Source organism: Vulpes vulpes, chromosome 14, assembly GCF_048418805.1.
Source record: "Vulpes vulpes isolate BD-2025 chromosome 14, VulVul3, whole genome shotgun sequence".
In the NCBI taxonomy this organism is placed as follows: Eukaryota; Metazoa; Chordata; class Mammalia; order Carnivora; family Canidae; genus Vulpes; species Vulpes vulpes.
The window spans coordinates 139,328,681-139,352,992 of NC_132793.1; the positions used below are offsets into that span (position 1 = coordinate 139,328,681).

Sequence of the window (24,312 nt, forward strand, 5' to 3'; positions counted from 1 at the left end):
CTGGCTTAGGGAGGGAGTCTGGTGAGAAGATCGGCCAGGTAGTTATGCTTAATTACATATAAATCTTAAATGGATTTTAAAAATAGTTACTAACTCTCCCATTAGACTTTAGGTACTAAACTAATAACACATCTTAATATACAGCATAGAAGAATATAAAGGGTATTGTGGGGAAAATTAGGAAAGCATTTGATGGGATGGATGGTCCTGAAAGATGTGTAGAAATTAACTTGTCAGGCCAAGAGAACAGAGAGCATACTTTAAAGAATGGACAAAGGCCATAAGATGAGAGATGAGAAAGAATGGTCCCCTTGGAGGGGTGAAAAAACAACTCTGTGTTGTGACAATTGCACTTGTCTGCTTTGAATAGATCCTTGGTCGGGAATTTACATGAAAATATGGAACTGAAAAATCTGTAAATGAAAATTCAAATCTTGATTTTAACAGAAGGTGAATTCTAAATATAAAACTAACCCAATAAAGCTTTGGTATCAAGAAATTGCCCAGCTTATTAGGCATGGTTTTGGTTTTTCAAAGATCAGTCCATTTTAAGTTCTGTCTGGTAGTGTAATATATACAATTGCCTGACCTCGTTGAAAGGCCTCTCTTTGATTCTATACATTTTAGGGGGATCCCTGGGTGGCTCAGTGGTTTAGCGCCTGCCTTCGGTCCAGGGCGTGATCCCGGAGTCCCGGGATCAAGTCCCGCGTCAGGCTCCCTCCATGGAGCCTGCTTCTCCCTCTGCCTGTGTCTCTGCCTCTCTCTGTGTCTCTCATGAATAAATAAATAAAATCATTAAAAATAATAATAATAATTGTATGCATTCTGCATTAGTGTTTGATCAAAAATAAGTAAATTGTAGTGTTAAGACCAAGTCTATTAACAAGTAAATGGGAATAATTTGTATTTATTATTAGGTAATTTCCAAGTATGTAGAAATAGTAATGTTCCTGTCACTATTTGATCATGTTTGCCTCTGATGTGCTTTCTCTTAAGGAACTATCAAATCCTTTTGTTTACATCTTAGAAGCAACCTTTGATAAAACCTATTATGCATTTATAAGTAAAATAATTTTGTGTGCTTTAAAAATTCACATTAATGCATACTAAGTGCACTCTTGTTAATTTATTCCTATAATTTGCTTTTCTTACCAGATTAGCAAAAATTTAAAATCTCAACAATACCAAATGTCATCAAGGATATGGTAAAGAAGTTTGGTAGTATCTACTAAATTCCAAAATGTAAATCCAGCATTTACACTACTAGGTGTATATTTAAAAAAAAAAAAAATTCTTATACATGAGCACAAGACGACATTTAAATAGACTTTCATTTCAGAATTGCTTGTAATAGTGTAAAACACAAATAACCTAAGTACCTACCAGTAGTTGAATAGTAAATAAATTTCAGTCTCTTTGTCTTCTACTTACTTTATATTGTCCTGGAACATAATAAGTGTTCAGTTTTGGGGGCGCCTTGGTGGCTCAGTTGGTCAAGCGTCTGACTTTGGTTCAGGTCATGATCTCAGAGTCCTAGGATCAAGCCTTGAGTTAGGCTCCCTCCTCCTCGGGGAGTCTGCTTGTCTCTCTTTCTCTGTCCCCCACCCCCGCTCATATATTCTCTCTCTCTCTCTCTCTCTCTCTCTCTCTCTCTCTCTCTCGTAAATAAAATCCTTAAAAAGGGGGCACCAGAGTGGTTAAGTATTGCCTTTGGCTCAGGTCGTGATTCCACAGTCCTGGGACTGAGCCCTGTGTTGGTTTCCCGGCTTGGTCAGGAGCCTGCGTCTCCCTCTCCCTCTGCCCTCCCTGCCCCCGCTTATGCTCACTCACTTGCTCTCTCTCCCTGTCTTTCTCAGATGAATGAATAAAATCTTTTAAAAATATGCTTAGTTATCCATTAGGTTAATCATTAGTACTTTGGAAGTATATGCACGCAAAACAATCTAGTTATGATGTGCTGTCTCCAGTGTGAAGGAGTGATGCTCGTAGAGGTAATCACTTCAGCTAGATCTAAATCAGCAGGAGCAAGAAAATGCCCATTAAGCCCATTACTGATCTTTCTTTTTCTCAAGCCTTCCCAGGCTGTCTCTCCCCTTCTCTTACTGGTTTTGCTTTTCTAATTTGGACAGCCCTAGAAATAACTCTGTGATTTTTCTAGCTCTTGAGCTCAAGCTTTTATGGTGTATAAAGAAGTAAGGATATCAGCAAAATACTTTACTATAGGCCAAAGCACTGCTAACAGAAAGTGAGATTTTCTGTGACAACTAAAATTTCTTTTAAAGTTCTTTATTTATATATTTATGTATCTTGTATTCACTACACAAATGTTCATTGATTACATAATTTTACTGTGTGGTAGAAATATGTTGAAGGGGTATATTTTCTGTCTTCACTAGATAACGATAGTGTGTTATTTAAGTTAGCAAATATTTCTAGAGCAAAGCTTTTAACATAGGTAGCCTAGATATGGAGACAAGGCTGTGGGGAAAAAGTGAAAGCATCTCTCACCTCGGTCACTGTTTAGCGTTCTGAAAGAAAAGAAATCAGGAGTATAAACCTGATTTGGGTAGCTCTCTTAAAGATGGAATAAGACTTAGGTTTAGTTCATCCTTAAGATTAAAATTATCCCTAACCAGGGCCATGTGTCTAAGAATGGCCCCAAAAGGACAAGAATGCCTTTACTGCCCTAACTAGAGAGCAATAGACAAGTAGGCATAGTTAATGTAAAGGAGAGAGAGGAGTTGTTCCCTGTACCTCCTTTTCTTATTTCTGGTCTGTGGACTAATTAACTTTAAATTATATCAAAAGTCTAAAAGAGTATAGAATTGGAGAAATTTGGGATCCCTGTGTGGCGCAGCGGTTTGGCGCCTGCCTTTGGCCCAGGGCACAATCCTGGAGACCTGGGATCGAATCCCACGTCGGGCTCCCGGTGCATGGAGCCTGCTTCTCCCTCTGCCTGTCTCTCTCTCTCTCTCTCTCTCTCTCTCTCTGTGTGACTATCATAAATAAAAAAATAAAAAATAAAAAATAAAAAAAAAGAATTGGAGAAATTTCATTAATTCATTTTGTAACATTGACTAGGAATAACAGATTTATGGACAGTGTGTTTTATGTGCTATATACTATGTAAAATATGAGCAGGATCAAAACTGGTAAATCTGGGGCACCTCGGTGGCTCAGTAGTTGAGCATCTGCCTTTGGCTCAGGGTTGTAATCCCCCAGGGTCCCGGGATCAAGTCCCGCATCGGGCTCCCCACAGGGAGCCTGCTTCTCCCTCTGCCTGTGTCTTTGCCCCTCTCTCTGTGGCTCATGAATAAATAAATAAAATCTTTAAAAAAAAAACTGGTAAATCTGAATATGGATTAGGTAGTAATGGTTTTTAAAGAAGATGATCTTATAAAGTCTTGAAATAATAAAGTTTTTAATTGTTGAAGGAGAGAAATGAGATAGTAAAGGAGAAGACAATATTCATTTCTTTTAGTAGGTTACAGCACTCTACTACTTATGAAATACAAATAAATAATATCCTTGACCTGAAGGATTCAGTTTTGTGGGATAAAAAGATGTGTGTGTGTGTGTGTGTGTGTGTGTGTGTGTGTGTGTGTGTATATATATATATATATATATATATAAAATCAGTAATTCAAGACAGTGTCACAAGTGTCATTAAGTGTTATAAATGTCAACACAAGGGAAACAATAATCAGCTTTGCTTGGGGGCATATGGATCTTTAAGGATGAGTAGGAGTTTGACAAGTTGAAAAGGTAGAGCATTCTAGGCAGAGGGAACCACGTACTGCAGTTTGAGAGTAGCATGTTTGAGGGACTGCAAGTGATTGGATCCATGGGAAACCTGAGGGGCTGAGCTGAGTTGGAGACAAAACATAAAAAATTGAGCTGAGGGATCCCTGGGTGGCGCAGCGGTTTGGCGCCTTCCTTTGGCCCAGGGCGTGATCCTGGAGACCCGGGATCGAATCCCACGTCGGGCTCCCGGTGCATGGAGCCTGCTTCTCCCTCTGCCTGTGTCTCTGCCTCTCTCTCTCTCTCTCTCTCTGTGACTATCATAAATAAATTTTTAAAAAATTGAGCTGAACAGATAACCTGGGGCAAGATGCTTCATTTAACAATTTTTCAAGGTACTATGTACCTTATGCTTATCCAGTCTCCTTTTTTAATTCTTCAAAATTCTATTCAGCAAATATTTACTCTACACTTACTGTATGCCAGGCACTCTTCTAGGCGGTGGGGATACACGGGTGAATAAAATGGACATGGTCTTTGCCTTCTCATAGTTTATAGTCTGCATGGCTAACACTAGTAAATATATAAGCAACTAGAATATAGCATGCTTAATGCCAAATATTATAGGTAAGTGTTGCAAGTGTAGGAACCTAGAATAGTGACAGTCACCCAAATCCAAGTTGTGGCCTGAATGACTGAATAAGTAAGTAATGACCAGTAAGATTTGGTGAGAATTAGGATGAGTGTGAGGATAGAAGGAAAGAATGAAGAGTCTTCTAACAGGGGCAACTTAACAAAGTATGAAAGCCCAGAGTTTAGGAATACCCTAGTCCTTTCCCAACAGGTTTCTCCACTCCACCTTTACCCCCTTGCCAGAAAACAGATTGATCCTTTAAAAGCATAAATTAAAATTGTGTCAGTCTAATGCTTAGAATCCTCCGGGGGTTTCCTGTCTCTCTTAAAATAAAATTCAGGGATGCCCGGGTGGCTCAGCGGTTGAGCATCTGCCTTCAGCTCAGGGCATGACTCCAGGGTCCTGGATTGAATCCTGCATCGGGCTCCCTGCGTGGAGCCTGCTTCTCCCTCTGCCTGTGTCTCTGCCTGTGTGTGTGTGTGTGTGTGTGTGTGTGTGTGTGTGTGTCTGTCATGAATAAATAAAATCTTTTAAAAACTAAAATAAATAAATTTAAATTTAAATTTCTCACCATGACCTTCAAGGCCTAATGTGATCTGCCTTCCTACATTTCTGATCTTTTTCACTCAGCCTGGCTTCCAGCCACCTGGGCCTCGTTGCTATTCCTCAGACATTTCAAAAATGATTCCATATCACAGTCTTTGCACAAACTGTTCCTGATAGAAGCTTTCCCCCAGATAACATGCTTGATTGGTCATGGTTGGCACCATGACAAAAGGTACTTTTTACGCCTTCATTACTGCTGCTTCCAAATTCCTAAAATAGTGCTTTGCACATAGTAGGCACTCAATAAAATCATTGAATTACACATAGCAAGTTATGAGTGAGGCATTTTATTTTTGTCTTTGTATCTTGCCAGGCCACCTAAGTGTTGGGTAAATTTGCACGGTAACAATAAAACCCAGTTGAGTTTTTTTAAGCCAACTTGAATTTTTATATTTTTTAAACCTGTTTTCTTATAATGATTCTTTATAACTTAAATTTCCAAATTTTTAGCTATCAGTAAAGAAATAGTATTATTTAGTGCTCTGTTTCAAATTCATAGTATATTTTTATTCTTTTCCATCCTTAAGTTTGTCAGATTAACATGTTTTATTTATGTAAATTCAATATTATAATAGTAATAAAAATAACTACATTTTAATAAATACTTAGGCAGTTGTTTTCTAACAAGCTATTTTTCCTAAAATGTTATATTGTTATAGGTAATGTCTTCATCCAATCACAGATATAAACACAGTATATTACAAAGGCAATGATGCAATTGTTATACATTTCAGCTATGTAAAATAGTAAAATTTTATAGTGAGTTCTAAAAAGAAATAGATTGGTTATATGTGGAGTCACAGTTTACCTAAATATATGTTCCACATATTGCCAGTCCTAGTAAATGCTAATAATTGTTCTCTTATTCATCATCATTTTTTCTGTGATCTCTGTTTTGTACAACTTACATCATTCCTATTTTCTCGAAGCATCCTCTGAGCAGCCTTGAGTAGAAAAAAGTCATGAATAAGCAGTTAATGGCTGTTCACAGCAGAACAATGGGAAAAGTGACCAACGGTTGATTTTAAACAGATTTTATATCACAGCCTGTTTGTTTCTTCATATCATTTGGCAGTGCCAGCTCCTCCTCGATTCTTTTTTCCTATGTAGTGCCTTCCCAGTCATGTCCTGTTGCTAAAACCACAAGATGAGTTGGTAACGGCCACATGTCAAATACAAATGTTAATTTTTAGGTCATGGATTAGTAGATCAGCGAAATATGAAATGTTAAAATGTAAGGATTACCTACCTGTCACAAATATAAAGTTTTTTCTCTTGCAAAAATTATAGGGGATGGAGTGTTAGATCTCTCTACAAAGAAAACCAGCATAAAATCTGAAGAGTCATCCATATGTGATCCTTCTTCTGAAAATTCAATGGCTGGGTAAGCAATATCTAGGAAACATGATTTAATATTAATATACAATTATCTCTACAGAGAACTCTTAATACTACTTTGAGTAGATTGACATATATAGCTTTCCTCCAGAATTTTTGTCACTCATATGTGTGTCTCTCATACCTTTCATTTGTCCTTTCTCTTTCTTTTTTATTCTTTCTGTTAAAGAAAAGTTATCAGAACAATCACCAAACTTTAGTTCATGTTACTAAAATGAACTACCAACTTAATCATCCTCTTAAGAAGCAGGACGAGTCGAGAAAATTTAAAATTCAGTATTCAGGAGGCAATTTTAAGGAAAATATGTGATTTCACTATTTAATTTTATAAACAATCAGCAAATTTTAAAAGTACCATACTTAATAATTCTTACAGCTTGTAGTATTTACATTTTTTTCACTGTGCTTTAGGTGTGGTGGCAAACTTTATATAATATATACAATGATATATATCGAGGAAACACCACAAAAAGTCCTTTCATACTTTGAAGGCTCTCTTTAAATTAATTTAAAAGTCGGCAGTAAGATGCTATTCTGTTGGATTTTTGGATTTTTATTTAGTAACTTTTGCATCTTCCCATTAACAGACTGCATAGGAAGCTTTTTTGTCACATTTAAATCTTAGCTGGAGAGTGTAATTTGTTTCAACTAAGGCTGTACTAGCTTTTGAGTCATAAGGTACAGTTAGCTTCTCTTTGAGAAAATTACAGTGATATATTTGAAACAGAAATAACATAGTAGTATCAAATTATTTTACCCAAATATAACTGATCTACTTGTTTCAAATTTTAAGTTTTTGTCTAGAGAAAAATTAGTCTTGTGGAAATACGGGGTGTTTGTGTTTGGAAATATTCTTGCTGCTACAATTTTCCTTTAAAGGGGTTGACTCTTTTATTACTTGTTTAGCGGTAACGTCACGTTTCTACTAACAAAAACTCCTTTAGGATTTGGGTATTTTTTATAATGGAACTCTAATTGTACAAATAAAAATTATAAGTGTTGCTCTGCAAGCATCTGTCAGAGGAATAGCAACATCATGAGAATATTTTTACAAATACTGAGTTAGGATTTTATGTTCTTGGAAGGTCTGCCCGTTGAGGCCACCGTATGATTGACACATTGTCCTACCAGGACTGTAGCGTTTGCTTTGATAAGGAGTAACTACTACATCTCACAGACTTAAAAAGAGTCATAAGCAGTGATGTTACCTAAGCAAGGAGTATAATAAAGGAGTGGACCCTCCCCTTCCATAGCTGTGTGAGAGTCTCTCATGCATCAGTTTACCATCGTTTCATTCCATCCATCCAGGAGACTACACAGAAACAGAGAGGACTATGTGGAAAGAAGTGCTGAGTTTGCAGATGGTTTGCTCTCAAAAGCTTTGAAAGACATTCAGTCTGGAGCACTGGACATAAATAAAGCAGGCATACTTTATGGCATACCTCAAAAAACTTTACTTCTCCACTTAGAAGCCTTACCAGCAGGGAAGCCTGCGTCTTTTAAAAACAAAACTCGAGATTTCAATGATAGTTACTCATATAAAGACAGTAAAGAAACTTGTGCAGTACTGCAAAAAGTAGCCTTGTGGGCAAGAGCTCAAGCAGAGCGCACAGAAAAAAGTAAACTCAATCTACTTGAAACCTCAGAATTAAAATTCCCAACAGCTTCCAGTTACCTCCATCAGTTAACTCTACAGAAAATGGTTACTCAATTTAAAGAAAAAAATGAAAGCCTACAATACGAAACTTCACATCCTACTGTACAGTTAAAAATTCCTCAGCTCCGAGTAAGTTCTGTTTCAAAACCACAACCTGATGGTCCTGGTCTGCTGGATGTTATGTATCAAGTTTCCAAAACCTCTCCAGTCCTAGAAGGATCAGCTCTCCAAAAACTGAAAAATATACTCCCTAAACAGAACAAAATAGAATGTTCTGGGCCTGTAACTCACTCAAGTGTTGACTCTTATTTTCTACATGGGGACCTCTCTCCTTTGTGTCTTAATTCTAAAAATGGAACAGTTGATGGAACCTCTGAAAATACTGAAGATGGATTGGATCGAAAAGATAGTAAGCAGCCCAGGAAAAAACGTGGCCGTTATCGCCAATACGATCATGAAATAATGGAAGAGGCTATTGCAATGGTAATGAGCGGAAAAATGAGTGTTTCCAAAGCACAAGGAATTTATGGGGTACCTCACAGCACTTTAGAATACAAGGTAAAAGAAAGATCTGGAACACTGAAGACTCCTCCGAAGAAGAAACTCCGATTACCAGACACTGGGTTATATAATATGACAGATTCAGGGACTGGCAGCTGCAAAAACAGCAAGCCTGTGTAGATTACTTGTTAGGAAAATGTTTGTATGTGTGTATGTGCGTGTGTGTATGTGTGTTGGCGTGTGTGTGTATGTGCACAGGTGTGTGTTTGTGTGTCTATATACACACATGTGGGAATTACAGATGCTCACTCTGACAGGAGACATGAAATTTTACAGTTCAAAAACCACTTACATGCCTTTTGAAAAAAGTTTTATTCAGGGTTTTCACTGTGGACAGAATTATATAGTTGCTTACTTAATTCTGATAGTTTGTATTTAATCCTTGTATAAATAGGTGAAAAAGATTCAGGTTTTCTTTAGTAGTCAATAGCATAAAGCGTTGTGGAAAAACAAGTAATTGTCAAGTGAAACATTTTTATTGGTGAGAGACCACTCCAGCCATTCAGTTGAACCATCTTATAATGGAAGTATGATATGAATAGTTTGTGAACATTTTTACCTAATACACTTACAGCTGTTGTAAGTACATCAAACAACCAATCAAAGTTTAAATAGACCACTATCTCCATACTAAGAAAAATTAATATATACAGTATTAGTACACTACAGTGTATTCTATGAAATATGAAATGCACTCAAGTGCATCCACCAGGAATAGAAAAGAAAACCTTAAATGATATGTATAATGAAATTTAATATTTATCATTTAATAGTTGATTTACAGGAAGTTGGGGTTTATAAGGTATATACTTAAAAAAAAAAACTGACACATATTTAACCCCAGCAGCCATAGAATCCTTTAATATAAGATGGAATACTAAGAACAAAAAGTAATTTAAATTTAATTATTAAAATAATTTAATTTTGTTTTTCATTTGAAAAATAAGCTAATGTGTAAGGTTAGAAAAGAAAGTTGGAATGCAACTTAGAGCATGTTTATAATGTGCACAGAAAAAGCTTGAGAATGATAATTTTGGTTTAAATGTGCTGGTTAGTTGATGTTATGACTACTTTAAATTTTAAGGATTGTGACACACTCCTACTATTGAAAAACCTCAGTGTAACTTTAATATATTTGCTGCTGTGACATTTCAAAACATTTTCAGTTTATCAAAATGAATTACAGATTTCATTTTGGTGGGCGATACATTATCATTTTGCTAATAACCAAATTTGCAGTTTGTTCAGGGTCTTGAATAGATTTACAGATGTTTAACACTGAAGCTGTTTTGAACTTTCAGTAATGTAAACTCTCTACTAATTGGGTAGTTAGAAGCTGGGCAGTGCATTTTAACTTTTACTAGACTCATAAGAGAGACCAATAATTTTTATATAGCAGTTTTAAAATGTGGTTCAGAGTATCCATGTTGGATTTATGGAGTATGCAGTTTTAGTGGTAAAATGTTATAAAGCATGTGCCTCCATATAAAGAATGGGGATTTGCTTCATATATTCAGAATTCTCCGAGTGCCCCTTTTCTCTGTTAAAATTCAGGTTCCGATCACTTTTCTAAGCCAATTTTCCTAAGTCCAAAAGGAATACTTAAAGCTGAATTTAAAAAATAAGTGCACCTTGTCAAATACTTGTGTTTTTACACTTGTGTTTGTGTGTATCTAATAATCACATATATATGTAATACTAAAGAGATTTTCAGCTATTACATTTAAAAACTGCTTACATTATGTTTAAAGAAACTGAAGAGTGGGAAACTACACAACCAGGTAGTTATTTGGTCTCTTAGATCTATACTGAACCCTCTTCAGCTTAACGTTACCTGCATACTAGGGTATGAATCCTCTTGCTCTTTTTTTTTTCCCCCCAAGTAAATATACATAATAGATTGCAAAACAGCAGATGTCAGGGTCATCTTTCTTTTTAAAGAATTAAGCCATATTTTGTGAGGGCCAGAACTTGGATTATTTAATATATTTCCCCTCCTCCCCCATTGAAAAACAAATTTAAAAAACAAAGTAAATGTTTCACCACGATTTTATTAACCTCTTTATACAGAATTTTACTTGCAAAAATTTGGGGGCCTGAATGCATTACATAATATTTATATTGAGCTTTTTTATTCCTCACACTATATTTACATTAATAAATTGATTGAGAAGTTTATAGTAAAGGGATACTTACAGAACACTTTTATATCATTTAAAAGATGACCTGACCAAAAACTTTACAGGATTCATAAAATCAGGGATCATTTTGCTATTGACTTCACAGTGATCAGTAGTTTTATAGGTAATATTATAGTTAATTTGCAGCATTTAGTATTTGTATTATTTATTTTTGGTCAGAAATAGTAAATTAAATATTTTTTGATAGTTTATAGGTAATGATCAACCCATAACTTTTAAAAGAAACAAAATGTTTCTAATTATTGAGTTAACTTTTGATTATACAAACTAGGAAAGGCAGGGAAATTTATGGGTTCCCCTTCTCCCCAGTGATTCTATAAAGATGTTCTTTATGTTAAACTTTCAAAGTACTTTATAAATTTAGTTACCAGTTACTACTTATTAATTGACAGTTTTCTGAAAAATCCAGTTTCAGCAGACTTTTAATGAAGGTGAAAGCAACCCTTATATGCTTTCTACTTATTTGAATGTTCCTCAAGTATTTTATATTTAAAAAAAAAAAAAAAGAAGGAAAAGAAAAAACAGTGCCTCTGTTTTTAGAAAACTACTGCTCAGTAAAGTTGTTTAAACCATTTCTGGTAGCTAATGACAATTTTATATTAAATTGTATACTAACTTTAGTGAGACTGATTTTTTTAGTTGTTTACAGTACAAATACTTGTATTTGTTTTTTAATTGCAGTATTTCCATTGTCGCAGTAATTTAGTAAAACTCTGTGGCTGCCTTGATTTTGACAGATTTTGTTAATATAAACTGATTGTTAGGCAATTAGTTATATTTATGCATAAATCAATTGCACTATAATTCATGAATTATTTATTACAATATTTTCTAATGAATTCATGTATCTGTCTTGTGTTGTAAATGTACTGTAATTCTGTTCCTACTTTGTGTTGTTATATATCTAAATCTGATTGTATGAATTTTAATTGTTCAGTTAACGTGTTTCTAGGTTGTAATTTGTAGTAAAGCACTTCAATGCTTTTGCACTTAAATTTACAACACTGTTGGTGTGTGATTGATTTACTCATTCAGTAAAAAAAACAAAAGAAAAGAAAAGAAAAAAACTGACTACACTGACTTTTTTGATTCACTATAGGAATTATTTATATTAATATGAAAAACTGACTTCTCCAAAGAACTATTTCAACAACAAAACCTGTAATGAGCAAACCCCATAGTAACATACAAAAAAAAAAAAAAAAAAATAGGATGTTTTCATTTATAAATCATCCTGGAAAAACTTAGAAAAAAATTTAACATTAAAAACAAGGGAGCTATGAAAAATATAGAAACTTGACATAATCACTTGACAATAAATTCTAGATTGGAGACTTGTATGTATTCAACTATTATTTACTCATATTAGGTTTCTCTTTGAGATTCTAACATGCAAGAAATATAGAAAAGAAAATTTTTGGACCCAAATAAACATTATGGAATTTTGTAATTTGAGAATTTTGTTATCTAATATCTTGATATGTGTGTATTAGATATAATCTAATACCTGAATATCCAGCTAGTCACTTTATGAAGCTATTCTTCATATACCATTTCATGGAAATTACCACTATGGTATTATGGAAGTTCCATTATTAAAAGTAATAAACTGAAAAAAAAAGTAATAAACTGAATAAGAAACTTTTTAGAAGTATAGACTTCCTTGAAATCTCAGAAGACAGTTGTAAAAAACTTGGGGTGGTTTTCAGAATAGTTAACACTAATCATTCATTTTAATTATTTCTACTTTATACTTGACATTACTAACAAAAAACATGTAAGCATTTTTGAAACTTATGAAAGGAAAATAATCTTTAAAATATGATGCGGTGAATTTTTATAAGAAACAAAATCTCTGTTTATTCACAGATATATTTAATAGGCCGTAACATGACTTTAAAGAAATGCATCTTTCAGAACTCTTTTGGGTTTTTTAGTGCTTATGTGAAAATTATAATTTTTAATTTGCTGGAAAAAGTATAAAATCACTTAAATCTTCATATTTGATAATTAACATTTCCTTATGTCTTTGTTCTCCATATAGTTTTTGAATTATTTAATAGTGAATCTTGGGAATCCATTCCATCATTGACTTCCACTTGCGATAAAATTTACCAAAAGAAAAAAATTTTTTTCAGAAAGGAAGGGGTATCGGGGTCATGTCTGTGGACTTGAAATGTTTTATTGTTAATTTCATATCTTATCACTTTGATGACTGCTTTTGTCAAATCACATGTTAGTCTTGGTGAAATATTGGTTGAATCTAGTAAAGTTATCATTTTTCTAGAAAATTTTTATCTAATGTTCAGAATTTACTTCAGTGTTTTTGCTACTCAAATAACATAATATTTATAAAATGTAGTTAAATATTTGCATACTTATCTGTGAAACAGGTTAAGCCATTTTAGAGAGCAAAATAAAATTAATTTCACTTTTCATTTTAAAATAAAAATCCTTTATTTTTAATACACATGAATATAATAACCCTTTAAACAAGATAACAGTCTTTTGTAGCAATTCATAATCAATATATCCCAATTCCAACCCTAAATAAAATTTCTATAAAGCAGAGCTACTACTAATAATAGCAAATATAAGAAATCATGAATGGGAGGTTATTTTCATGTACAGAGTTTGGTGATATGTTTAATTTAAATAGATACTTTTCTGAAACAGAATTCTTTTAATATATTTTATTCTTGCTGCTGGTATTGGATTAAAAAAATTTTTTTGTACACTTGTGCCTTGGTTGCTAAGTAATCTTGGGTATTAGTTAAATTTAGATGTATATTAGCTTCTTCAGTGGGACATTTTCCAGCATTTGAAATTAAATAATTAGGTAAGTAATGCCTTTAGTCTTCATGTAATTACTTTAGTATTTAAAATCAATTAAAAATAGATTTTATTTTTAAATAGCTTAAATTTTTTATTATTAGGTTAAAATGCCTGCAGCTTAATCTTAGAAAAAATACTGTAATTTACATGAAATCTAAATTCCTTAATTTTCCTTGTGAGTATGCAAAGCTGTCTTTTATTAATTTTTATTTTCACTACCTTGAAAAAATATCTATTTTAAATAAAGAATTTCTCCTACATCTTATTTTTCTTATTTGCACTAATACGGATTGACAATTATCAAAATAACTTATAAAATGTATACTTTCAAAAATGTAACTCATGAAGCACTTTCCATTAAATATTCTTAATACCTCCAAAGCACTAAACATTAGCAATCTATAAATATAATCATATCTCTACTCAGGTCTTCTACAAAACTAGGGCTTTCCTTTGACTATTATCCTTGCCATAGGAAATTAATTATCATCAGTGCTTCATTATATTGTGGCTGAACAATAATCAAGATGTCACTGTTGCGGCTCTGTAGGAGTTAGGAGTCCAGCGATACCAAAATTTCTTTTGTTCAAACTCTGTTAAAATTATAACTCCTTATAATACTGGTATTTTTGCTGTAATTCATTTTTTGTTTGATTTTTATTTTTAGTTCAACTGTTGATGCAAAATCAGAGGAAGCTACTAAAATGGAAAAAGGAAAATCAGCATTAAGCAAAGTTTTGGAATCTTTGTGCATACATCACCAGCAACAAGTTTTGGCCATGTTGAAATTTCTAGTCCAAGAGCAGAATGCTGCTTCTCTTTGCTATTGTAATACATCATATACTGTGTCTTCAGAATCTCAAAAGCCCCTAACTGAAGATAATTTACATGGTCTATTCTGTAGTTGTGAATATAGGCTGGCAGAAAGAGGGGGTCTACAAAGTGAAAGGCAAAGCCCTGGTTTTGTGCCTCTGCCAGTCTGTATTAAAGATTTACGTTGTTTAACTTGCCAAACTGTAACTATTGAGCACATTAAGACAGTGGTGAATAGAGGAATTGCCAACAGTTATAGTTCTCACAGGTGCTGTTCTGGACCGTTACCAAACCTTCACTCTACAAAATCGACCTTCCAAGCTCCTCTTTCATCAAGGGAAGTATGCGACGTTTCAGTCCGACTCGAGGGTGTTTGTAGATCACGAAGTCCGTCACCCCCACCATTATCACCTGTACAGACTGAAGGATTTGAAAAACTGAAAGATGTCGTCTCGGAGCTTTCAGCCTTAGAAAATAACAGACTTGAAATAAACATTAACCAGCCTCCATCTCTCATACCAGCAGAAATAAACAGTGACAAGGGTGATCACGAAGGTAAAATACAAAAAGCTAAGAAATGCAGTAACTCTGATTATTTGCTCCTGGAAGACAGCGATAATTGTGCTACGAATCATGAAAAAGGTGAAACTACTATAATTTTTCAAGATTTAATGGATCGTATTAATGAAAAATTAAAATCAATAGAAACTACAGATATGACAAACCTTATAAAATTATCTAGCAGTGATTGCACTACAGATAATGATTTAAAATTGAGAGATTTAATAGCCTCACTCTTGCATAACGCTAAGGCCAGTGATTACAGTTTTATGGAATTGCTGAGCCAACATGATAAAAAGGTAGAAAATAAAATTATTCAGACAAGATTTCGAAAGCGTCAAGAAACCTTATTTTCAATGCACAACTCTCCTGATTCACCCATGTTTAGAAGGCACTCTTTACAAATAAAAAGAGAACTTGCTAGTCTTGATGAAAATTTTGTAAGAAAAAAATATACTGAAAAAAATTCAAGGAAGTTGACACGCAATGATGAGATATTTTCAACAGACAAACAATTCTATCATTGCCAAGGGTCTTTACAAAATTCTAAAAGCTTGCAAGATAATAATCATGTAGAAACATCATTTTCACCAGATTGTGCATTACAATCATTGCAACTACCTCTTCATAGTTTAGAGACTAACTTGGCTTTTGATGCATTTTCAGAAAGCTTTAAAACAACTTCCCCTGGGAAAATGAGCATAAGAAAATCACGGGAGAGATCTGCAGCTGGAAAAAAACTTTTGCAAAATCACAAGGAGAATCCAAAACTGGAGAATACTGAAACGCCTCTGAAGAGTGATGTTCCTGGACTTCTGAGCAGAACTAAACGAAATATTGTGCCCCCAGGGTGGTACTCTATATATGTTACAAATAATTATGTTTTCAAAAAGTCCCCTAAGGCCAAAAAAGTTTCTGAATCTACAAAAAGAAAAGATCCAGTAAAAAATACTCAAGTTGAAAGCTCACACAACATAGATCTAAACAAAATTGCAATGAATTCTAACTTACAAGTTGTTGTGGAGCGTTTGGAAGACACGATAAATATGGCCAAAAAGTCTTGGAATAATCACTCATCTGAAGGATGCAGGGCATCCAAGAAGTTGATAGAAATTGATGGTAAAGATCAAAATGCAGGTAGAAATATGACCCTTACTGTAAGCAGAATGACATGCAAAGAGCAGAGTTTATCAAAATCCGTGGTAGCGGCCGGCAATATCAAAAACAGTCATACGCCTACAATAGAGTGGAATAGCAAAAAACGTGTTAATCTGGAAAAGTCATCAATTTTAGATACAAGTAGCTTGGTTTCCAGTGTTACAAGTGTGCCAACAAAGTATGAGGGCTTTGGAAGCTCTTCTTTTTCCAGCTATTCTAGTCCCATCAAACTCATGTTTCTATCTGAGGTTAAAAGCAGTGAAGGAGTCAAATATACTTTAACTTCAGTTGGTACTTCCAAGTCCAATACTGATCTTCCTTCTGAAAAATGTCCAACTCCTCACGTAACTGAAAAAAAGCCAGAAACAAATGAGGACGTCCCAAACCCTAACTTGGAAAATCATAGTTCTAATCTTAATGACAGTGACACTCTTCAGGGAGAACTAAATAAATTGAATTGTGCAAGTGAAACTACAGAATCCTCTGCAATGTTTATAGATGATATTAATAGTGAAAAGCCACAAGTCGAACCGAAGGAAAATCCAAGCAGTGGTATGGATTCATCTTTCAAACGAAAGCCAGGCAGACCTAAAAAAATAGGTCCCCAGGTTGTGAAGCAAACTAAGCGGCCAATTGGAAGACCCCCGAAAGCTAAGGCCGAGCAAACAGACTTCACCGTTTGCCAGAATGAGTCCTCTAGTGCTGGAAAGAAAAGTCCCGAATCTCTCGTATCAGAAGTAAAAGAAGGTATCTGTAAAAAGAGTATTACCGTAACTGTTATTTATGGAAGGTCAAGAAGAGCTAAGAGACACGTTTCTGAAGGAGCTGGAAACATAAGCAGCGGTAGGTCTGGCGGCAATAAGGTCGCAGACTTTCCGGCTGAGGGTAGTGGCCTCAGAAACCCTCGAGAACACAAGCCTGACTCGGGTGAGAGGGGAAGTGCTGTTTCAAGTTCGACTACTGAGGGCGAGATCTTGGGGTCTGGCTTTGAACACGTTCGGCCCATCAAGGACAAGTCTGTGGTCCCTCAACCTTCCAAGAACGTTGCTCGGCCCAACCAGAAGCCTTTTGCGGTAACTAGGAGGCCTGGTCGGCCCGCAAAGGTGAAGGTCTCTGGCATATCTGTGACCATCAATAGAGTCTCCCCTCAGGAGAGGGAAGTAAGCATCAGCAGCTGCTTGCCCCCTTTAGAACAAGAAAACATGTTAGAAAAACACGGAGCTGAAGAGAAGCGTGACCACCGGTGCAGTAAGGTGGGTGCAAGGCTCCCCGGCGCTGGCGCGGACGTGTTTGACAATGGGCCGAAAAGTGTGGTGGCCGCTGTGCCTTTGACACATGCTGTTAGGGACAGAAAACCATCCCTCCATTTCCTACATCCATTCGCATCTTCCAGCTCACTCATTTACAGAAATGCTCTGCTCCGGAAGTCCTATAGACTCCATTTGCAGAAAGGTAAAAGTCAGAAGGAAAAACATAGGCCGTCAAGGATAAAAACAGCTTCGAAAGGGGCCCCGGGAACTAGGGACTCCAGGAACGCAAAAATGCGTTTGGAAGATAACAAATTAACGCCCGTTTCCGAAGTGTCTTTGGACCCTATCATCTCATCAAACCCCTTGCTCAGGTGGTGGGCTGCTTCTGCTTCAAACGATTCCTTATTAGAAGAATTAAACAATAGATTTGAGCAAATAACAAATGCTTGGGTGCAAGTGAGTGGAGATGAAGCTGAAAACTGTGTTCATAAAAAAAGAGAACGCGTCGAAAATGATAATTTCAAAATAGCCAACCCTTTGGAAACCTGTCTTTTAGAACTTGAAGTTTCACCTGTAAAAATGCTTTTTCGGAAAAAGTACGATTTGAACGAACTCTGCATCTGGTTTATGCAAACAACAGAAACACAGTCTCTTTCACTAGTTAGAAAGGCAAATGCTCGAAACCCTTTGGAAGTAATAAATACCAGAGGAACCAAACTAGGAACCAAATATTCTCATTTTAATACCAGCCCCTTCAGAAAGCACTTTAAAAAATTTGCACTATCTTCTCCTTCCAAATCAGCAGGGAAGTTGCATATACTGCATAAAATGGTTAGCTCTCCACTGTTAAATGTGAAAAGTAATTTAACCTTAGCTAGATTAAAAAGAACTGAGTTTAAGAGGTTACAACATGAAAGGTGGAAAAGAGAGGGGAAGTTGCACAACCATGGAACAGTTGATTGGATCTCTAAAAGGAGGAACTTGAGATTTTTCTGCCGGAACCAATTTTTAAATAAGACTGAGGGAAGAACAAATGCTGACACCCCCCTCGAAGGAAAAAACACCGTAGAAAATCAGTTTATTTTGCCACCTGAGGTCAGGGATGACTCTTTGCAACGGAAGGTGGCAATGCCTGACTTGAAAACATGTGCTAGTCTAGAGAATAATTTTAAGTCAGAAGCAAAGGAGAATGGAACAAATTGCAGCCAAAAAGATTTTGAAAAGGGACCAAGACCAGGAAATGTATGTCCAAATAATTGGAAGTCAAAAACCCTAAAAGATTGTAGAATATTTTTGAGGAAGATCAACTATCTTGAACACAGAAATACTTTTAAGCTAAATACAATCATTTACTCTCCTGAATCTGTTGACAGTGGAAGTAATCATCAGACTCGCGTAGAAGCAGCAAAGCGCTTTACCCTGAGATCCCATTCTGCTAGGCAGAACTCCTTTAAAAAGCAATCTAAAGAAATAGAAAATGCCAAAACAGATAGTCCTTCGACCGATAAATTTCCTGGCCAACTTGACAATAGTAAATTAAATAAATGTGTTAACTATGACAAGAATCCTGATAGTTCTGACGTTCTTAGCAAATTGAACAAAAGAAAAAGACCACCGTGGAAGACCACAGAAATGTCAACAAAAAGACATAAACGACAGTCTTGCAACAGTGGACAAATGGCAAACTATTATTCAAAATCCCAACTAGGTAAGTTTTTCTCTGCTTAATTTGAAAGTTTCATTGTAGGTGCCTTGAGTAAAGTAGGAGATCATGGGGAGAAGAGGAACAGCTGATTTGGTTTCAGTTTATTTCCAAAATACTTGGACAACCTAATTTCTTGGCACCTAGTATGAAACTCCTGAAATTAGGTTCTGCTCAGTGTAGCAGTGCGCGTCCCTACACCTTACTGTATCCGGGATTTTAAGCAAATTAAAATCTATTCAGTAGAGACATAGAAGGCTTCTAAACGTATATCATTAATGTACAAGTTATATTATCTGTGTTTGCATTTTATCTAATAAAAGATATGGAAAATAGTTTGGTAAATATGCCCAAGGAGCTATCTAAGAATCAACTGCTACGCTACAGGATAATGCATTTTCATTGTCTTGATAAATTAATAGCTTTGAGACCACGTGGGCAGAAGTAAAGACTGTCTCGTTGCTAAATTGCTGAGGTCCGTTCACATACGTAATAATCGCGGCCTTTACCGCCTCCCGAGCACCGTCCAGTGGCTGCGACCTCTGCTGCTTCGGGGACCACGTTAAGACTCTGCTCTTTACAGAGCGTCCAGGAACGAGATATTTTCTTCAGTAAATAAGCAAACTTGTTGAATAGGCTTTTGCAGGGGAGACTTGAACTAGATTGCACAGACACAAAGAGGAGGCTCTTTCCAGGGACCACCTGTACAGCGGAGCGAGGGCCGAGTCCCGCACAGGTCAGTGGCAGGTAGCGCTGGATCTAGGATGCGAACTGGGATCGGCGGCGGTGCGCTGGCTGCTCGTGCAGGCCTGGCAGGGCAGCCCGGGGAGCCCCTGGCGCGAGACCGTGGCAAGACAGGGTGTGAACGCCTCTGCTTGTCGGAAAGTAGACGCTTGAGGACGTGTGGCAAGTGCCAGGTGCTCGTCTCCTTACTTCCCAGACACGAAAGAGGGCCAGGTTACGTTGGTGAATCTGAGGGTATTGTGTTGTGTGGTTGGTTGTTGCATTGTGTGTTTTAGGGGCTTACACCGGTACTGATGGATTTATTTGTGTTACCTTTTGTAAAACCTCTTTAAAAGCTAAAAAACGATTAAATCTTCTATTAAAATATTAAAAGTAATAATTAAACTCAAGTTTTAATAGGTTAGATGATTACAATGGCCCCCAAAATTCAATTAATTGACTTTAAAATACCTATTTGAGTAATATTTAACATGCATTCATTAAAAACTTTAACTTCGTAACATGTGATGATTAAAGCTTTAATGTTGATCAAATTAGAGTCTCCATTATGAAAGATGAATCAAATCTAAAAGTAATGTCCTTTGTTTCTTGTCCTCAGGATAACTAAAAATAGCATAACAGATATGTCAGGAAAAAAGAGTGATGAAGCCTGATTTAAAAAAAAATGTATAATTCACCTAAAAATATACACACATATTTTTAAAAGACTGTCATGAATGGAGTATAAAGTGCAGCGTTTCATTTCTAATTCTTTATGCCATTCTCATTTCGTGCTGTTAGTTTACCAAACGCAGTTTGCATTGACTCACTTTACAACAGAACCGTAGTTTGTTCTTCTAGCTTCTTAGCCATTGTATCTTCCTCAGGTATAAATATAAATTTATTTTAGTATGATTCTCTATCTCGCTAAGTATCCTGGAAAAATAAAATGGAAGATGCCTTAGTATTATTTTTTCAAGTTAATCTCAAAATCCTTTTGTGATATTTTTTTAAAATTTAGTATCATAGTAAGAGTTGTTTTTCACCTTTTCTCATTTTTAAAATTACTAGTACTATTTCCTGTTCTGCTTGAAGTTTTATTTACCTTTTACTGATAACTTTCCTTCTATATTTAACATTCTTTTTTTTTTTAATCAAGGACATTATTTTTTACAAATTTGTATTTATAACAGTATTTGTTATATTTATCTGATTTTAAAATGTTTCTTAAAGTGTTATTTTTTCTCATTATTCCTGGTATTCCATACTTCTTAATGCCTTTTTGGAAATGACAGTAAAATTCATTATTAGTTTTATATGTGTTTTTCTTCATCATAGTATAATCAGTGACTGGAGATTTGAGAGATTTTTAACAAGGACTTTTATAGAAGAATTCATAGGGCAATGTGTATAGTGAATTATGGAATATTTCTCTTGCTGAAAAGTCTTGCTTCTACCATAAACGTCTCATTTTTGTACATTCCAAGATTAACTGTCCAGGTGTAGTTTAATACATGGGAGTTTTAAAACTTAATTCTTTGCTACATCTGTACTGCTGTATGTCAAATGTAGACATGAAAGGAAAGATGAAATGCGATTCTGGTCTTAATATCCTCTTAATGCCTACAGCGTGCTCCTAGACACCGTAGAAAGTTGAGAAAGTTCCCTTTCCAGCTTAAGAAAGAAAACAAGGCCTGTATCACGTGTTTATTCAATCAATAGAGTATATTTTATGTGTTAGGTGGGATATTCCATTACTAATCCCATCAGTTAAGGGGATGGATGGGCCAAGTCATAGTCTGTGTTTCGCGAGCCCGTGAACAGGCCGTTCCGTAGAAGGCGGCAGAAGGCGGCAGAAGGCCGCAGAAGGCGGCAGAAGGCGGCCTGCTGTGCCCGGGAGGGGGCTCGTGGGAGCCGGCGGGGGGATTAGAGAGTGAGGCAGGGGGGTGCTCACCGGCCACCCAGGCCGGGCCCTGGCCCAGGGAGGAGGCCGCGGGCAGAGCACACTGCGTGGGGAGGTGCGGCCGGGAAGGCCTGCGGGAGCGGAGCTGTCACCTGTGGGGCACAGCGGGAGTCGGGGCCGGAGCTGCCACCTGTGGGGCACAGCGGGAGTCGGGGCCGGAGCTGCCACCTGTGGGGCACAGCGGGAGTCAGGGCCGGAGCTGTCACCTGTGGGGCACAGCGGGAGTCGGGGCCGGAGCTGCCACCTGTGGGGCACAGCGGGAGTCAGGGCCGGAGCTGCCACCTGTGGGGCACAGCGGGAGTCAGGGCCGGAGCTGCCACCTGTGGGGCACAGCGGGAGTCGGGGCCGGAGCTGTCACCTGTGGGGCACAGCGGGAGTCAGGGCCGCTGCGGGGCCGGCATCAGTCCCGGAACCAAGTCTGGGCCGGCAGCGGCAATGAGGGAAGAACAGGCTGTTTGACGGGGCCCGGGGGTGGGGTCCGCTATGTCAGAGGAGGAGGAGTGAAGGGAAATGTCCGGGCTTGGGCTCGAACGTCTGGATCCCTGAGATCCGAGAGAACAGTCAGGCACGGGGCGTTTGGGTTTCCGAGGAAAGACGCGTATGAGGCGGTCACCTCGGCCCGGGCACTGCGGTGTGGGGCGCCGGCCCCGGTGCTAGAGACTCCGCGACACCTCAGCGCCGGTGGCCTGTGGGCCGGGGTGGACGGTCGGCGGGTGTTTCCGTCGCGTGCCCTGTGCCGTGTTCTCATGGTGGAGCTGGAGAAAAGAGAATTTTAATAAGAAAATCATGAGGGAGAAAAAGTACATTTACAGTGTCGTTCGGGGGTTTATGGGGGAAGCTGCGCCTAAGCGGACGCGGGCATCTTGGACGTGTCCTGTCGAACCAGCTGCAGCTAATCCGGGTTTGCTGCCGGCACGAGGCCGAGATCTTGGGGCCCACAAGTCCCTGAACCCACGAGAGCGGAACAGGCGGCTCCGTGTGACAGGGGAAGGGCCTGGGATCGCGCGGCCCCAAGGACGGGGGGAAAGGGGCGCAGGGGCCTGGGTCGCTGCTCGGTTCAGCGGCGGCTCTTGGCCTGGGCTCGGGTCCCGCGGGGCTGCCCGACGGCCGTGCCTCTGCGCTCAGGGCCGCGTCCCCCAAACAAACGGTGAAATCCTCAAAAGAAAACCAAAACGGGGGGGGGGGGCACAGAAGCGCAGTGAGGCGGAGAGAGGAAGGCGGGAGGGGGTGGCCCGGAAGCGGGTTCCAAGAAGGGATGGGACAGCGGGGCGGGGGCTGGAGGCGGGCCCGAGGGGGGCGGGGAGGAGGGGGCCAGGAGGGGGCCACGTGGCTGGGACGGGCCGCGAGGGTGCGAGGGTGACGGGAGCGGGGGGGGCGCCCCGGAGGGGGAGGGGGAGGGGGAGTGGAGGGGGAGAAGGGGGAGGAGAGGGAAGGGGCAGGGGGGAAGGGTGGGGGGAGGGGGAGGAGGGGTGGGGGAGGGGCCCGAGAACCGTCCCTGGCGGCGGCCCGCGGAGGTGGGGGGAAGGGCGGGCTCCGGAGGTGGCCGGTGACCGTCGGAAACGCTGAGGCGGAACCTCGGAGCGTCCGCGCCCTCGAGTCCAGGAGCAGCCCCGGGAGGTTCCCTGCGTGGCCGCGGGCTGGGTCGGGGCCGCGAGGGAGGCCTGAGCCGAGGGCGCGCCGGGGACAGCGCAGGACCCAGGTTGCTGCTCCGAGCTGGACTCGGGCGACGGTCGGGCCCCTCTGTCTCCTGCCCCCGAAGGCCTGACGACAGCCGGTTCCACCCCGGACTCGGGCCCACGCGCGGGGCTGCTCCGCGGCCAGCGGCACCGCCGGCCCCGCCCGGCCCGGCCCGCCCGGCGCCCGCCCGAGCCCGGGAAAGGAAGTTGGGCCGCGGCAGGACCGCGTGGCGGCGGCGCAGGGCGGGGGGTGGCGGGCGGCGGGACCCCGGGGGCGGCCGCGGTAGGAAACCTCCTGGACGACGCGCTGTCCCCGCAGGGCAGTTCCTGCGCAAGATGCGCGGGGCGACGCCGCCGAGAGCCCGCCCCCCGCCCCCCCCGCCCCCCCCGCCCCCCCGCAGCACCCCCGCCCCCCCCCCCGCCCCCCCCCGGCCCCCCGCAGCACCCCCGCCCCCCCCCCGCCCCTGCACGGCGGCTTCCTGGCCCCACACTGGGGAGCATCCCCCGGAGCGCGGCTCCGTGCGGGGTCCCGCTGGGGCTGCCCCACGGTCCCTGCGCCCCCCCCAGCCCCGCAGACAGCGCCAGGACCCAAACCACAGGCCCCTGTACGCACCAGATGCGCCCCGGGACCCGGTCGCCGTGGCCGAGGCCAACGAGCAGGTGTCGCCGTTGAGGACAGCGCCGCGCACCTGCCGCCCGGTGACCGCCGCCCGCCTGGGTTGCGCGTCTCATCCTCGGGTCAGGTTTGGGGGGCTCAGCGCAGGGGGCCCTGGGCAGGGCCGTGGGAGCCCAGCAGGGCCCTGGCGCACCCTGACCTCCCGCGGAGCCGGGGC

General features: G+C 39.6%; 1 protein-coding gene across 17 annotated transcripts in view; it reads left to right on the forward strand.

The window, feature by feature from the left end:
* Positions 1-24,312, forward strand: part of LCORL (ligand dependent nuclear receptor corepressor like) — a 159,277-nt gene that overhangs the window by 120,707 nt on the left and 14,258 nt on the right. For 5 of the 17 annotated variants that reach the window (XR_011997238.1, XM_072738009.1, XM_072738011.1 and 2 more), the window contains 2 exons: positions 6,272-6,365; positions 14,301-19,123. The exons of 4 other annotated variants lie outside the window; for them this stretch is intronic. Coding sequence is in view for 10 of the 13 variants with exons in the window: in XM_072738009.1 (XP_072594110.1) it covers positions 6,272-6,365; positions 14,301-19,123 (4,917 nt within the window). In the remaining 3 variants the exon portion in view is untranslated. Of the gene's footprint in view, positions 1-6,271; positions 6,366-7,687; positions 11,798-14,300; positions 19,124-24,312 lie in introns of those variants that run through there. 8 more of the 17 variants (XM_072738013.1, XM_072738014.1, XM_072738015.1 and 5 more) reach the window with 4 other exon arrangements.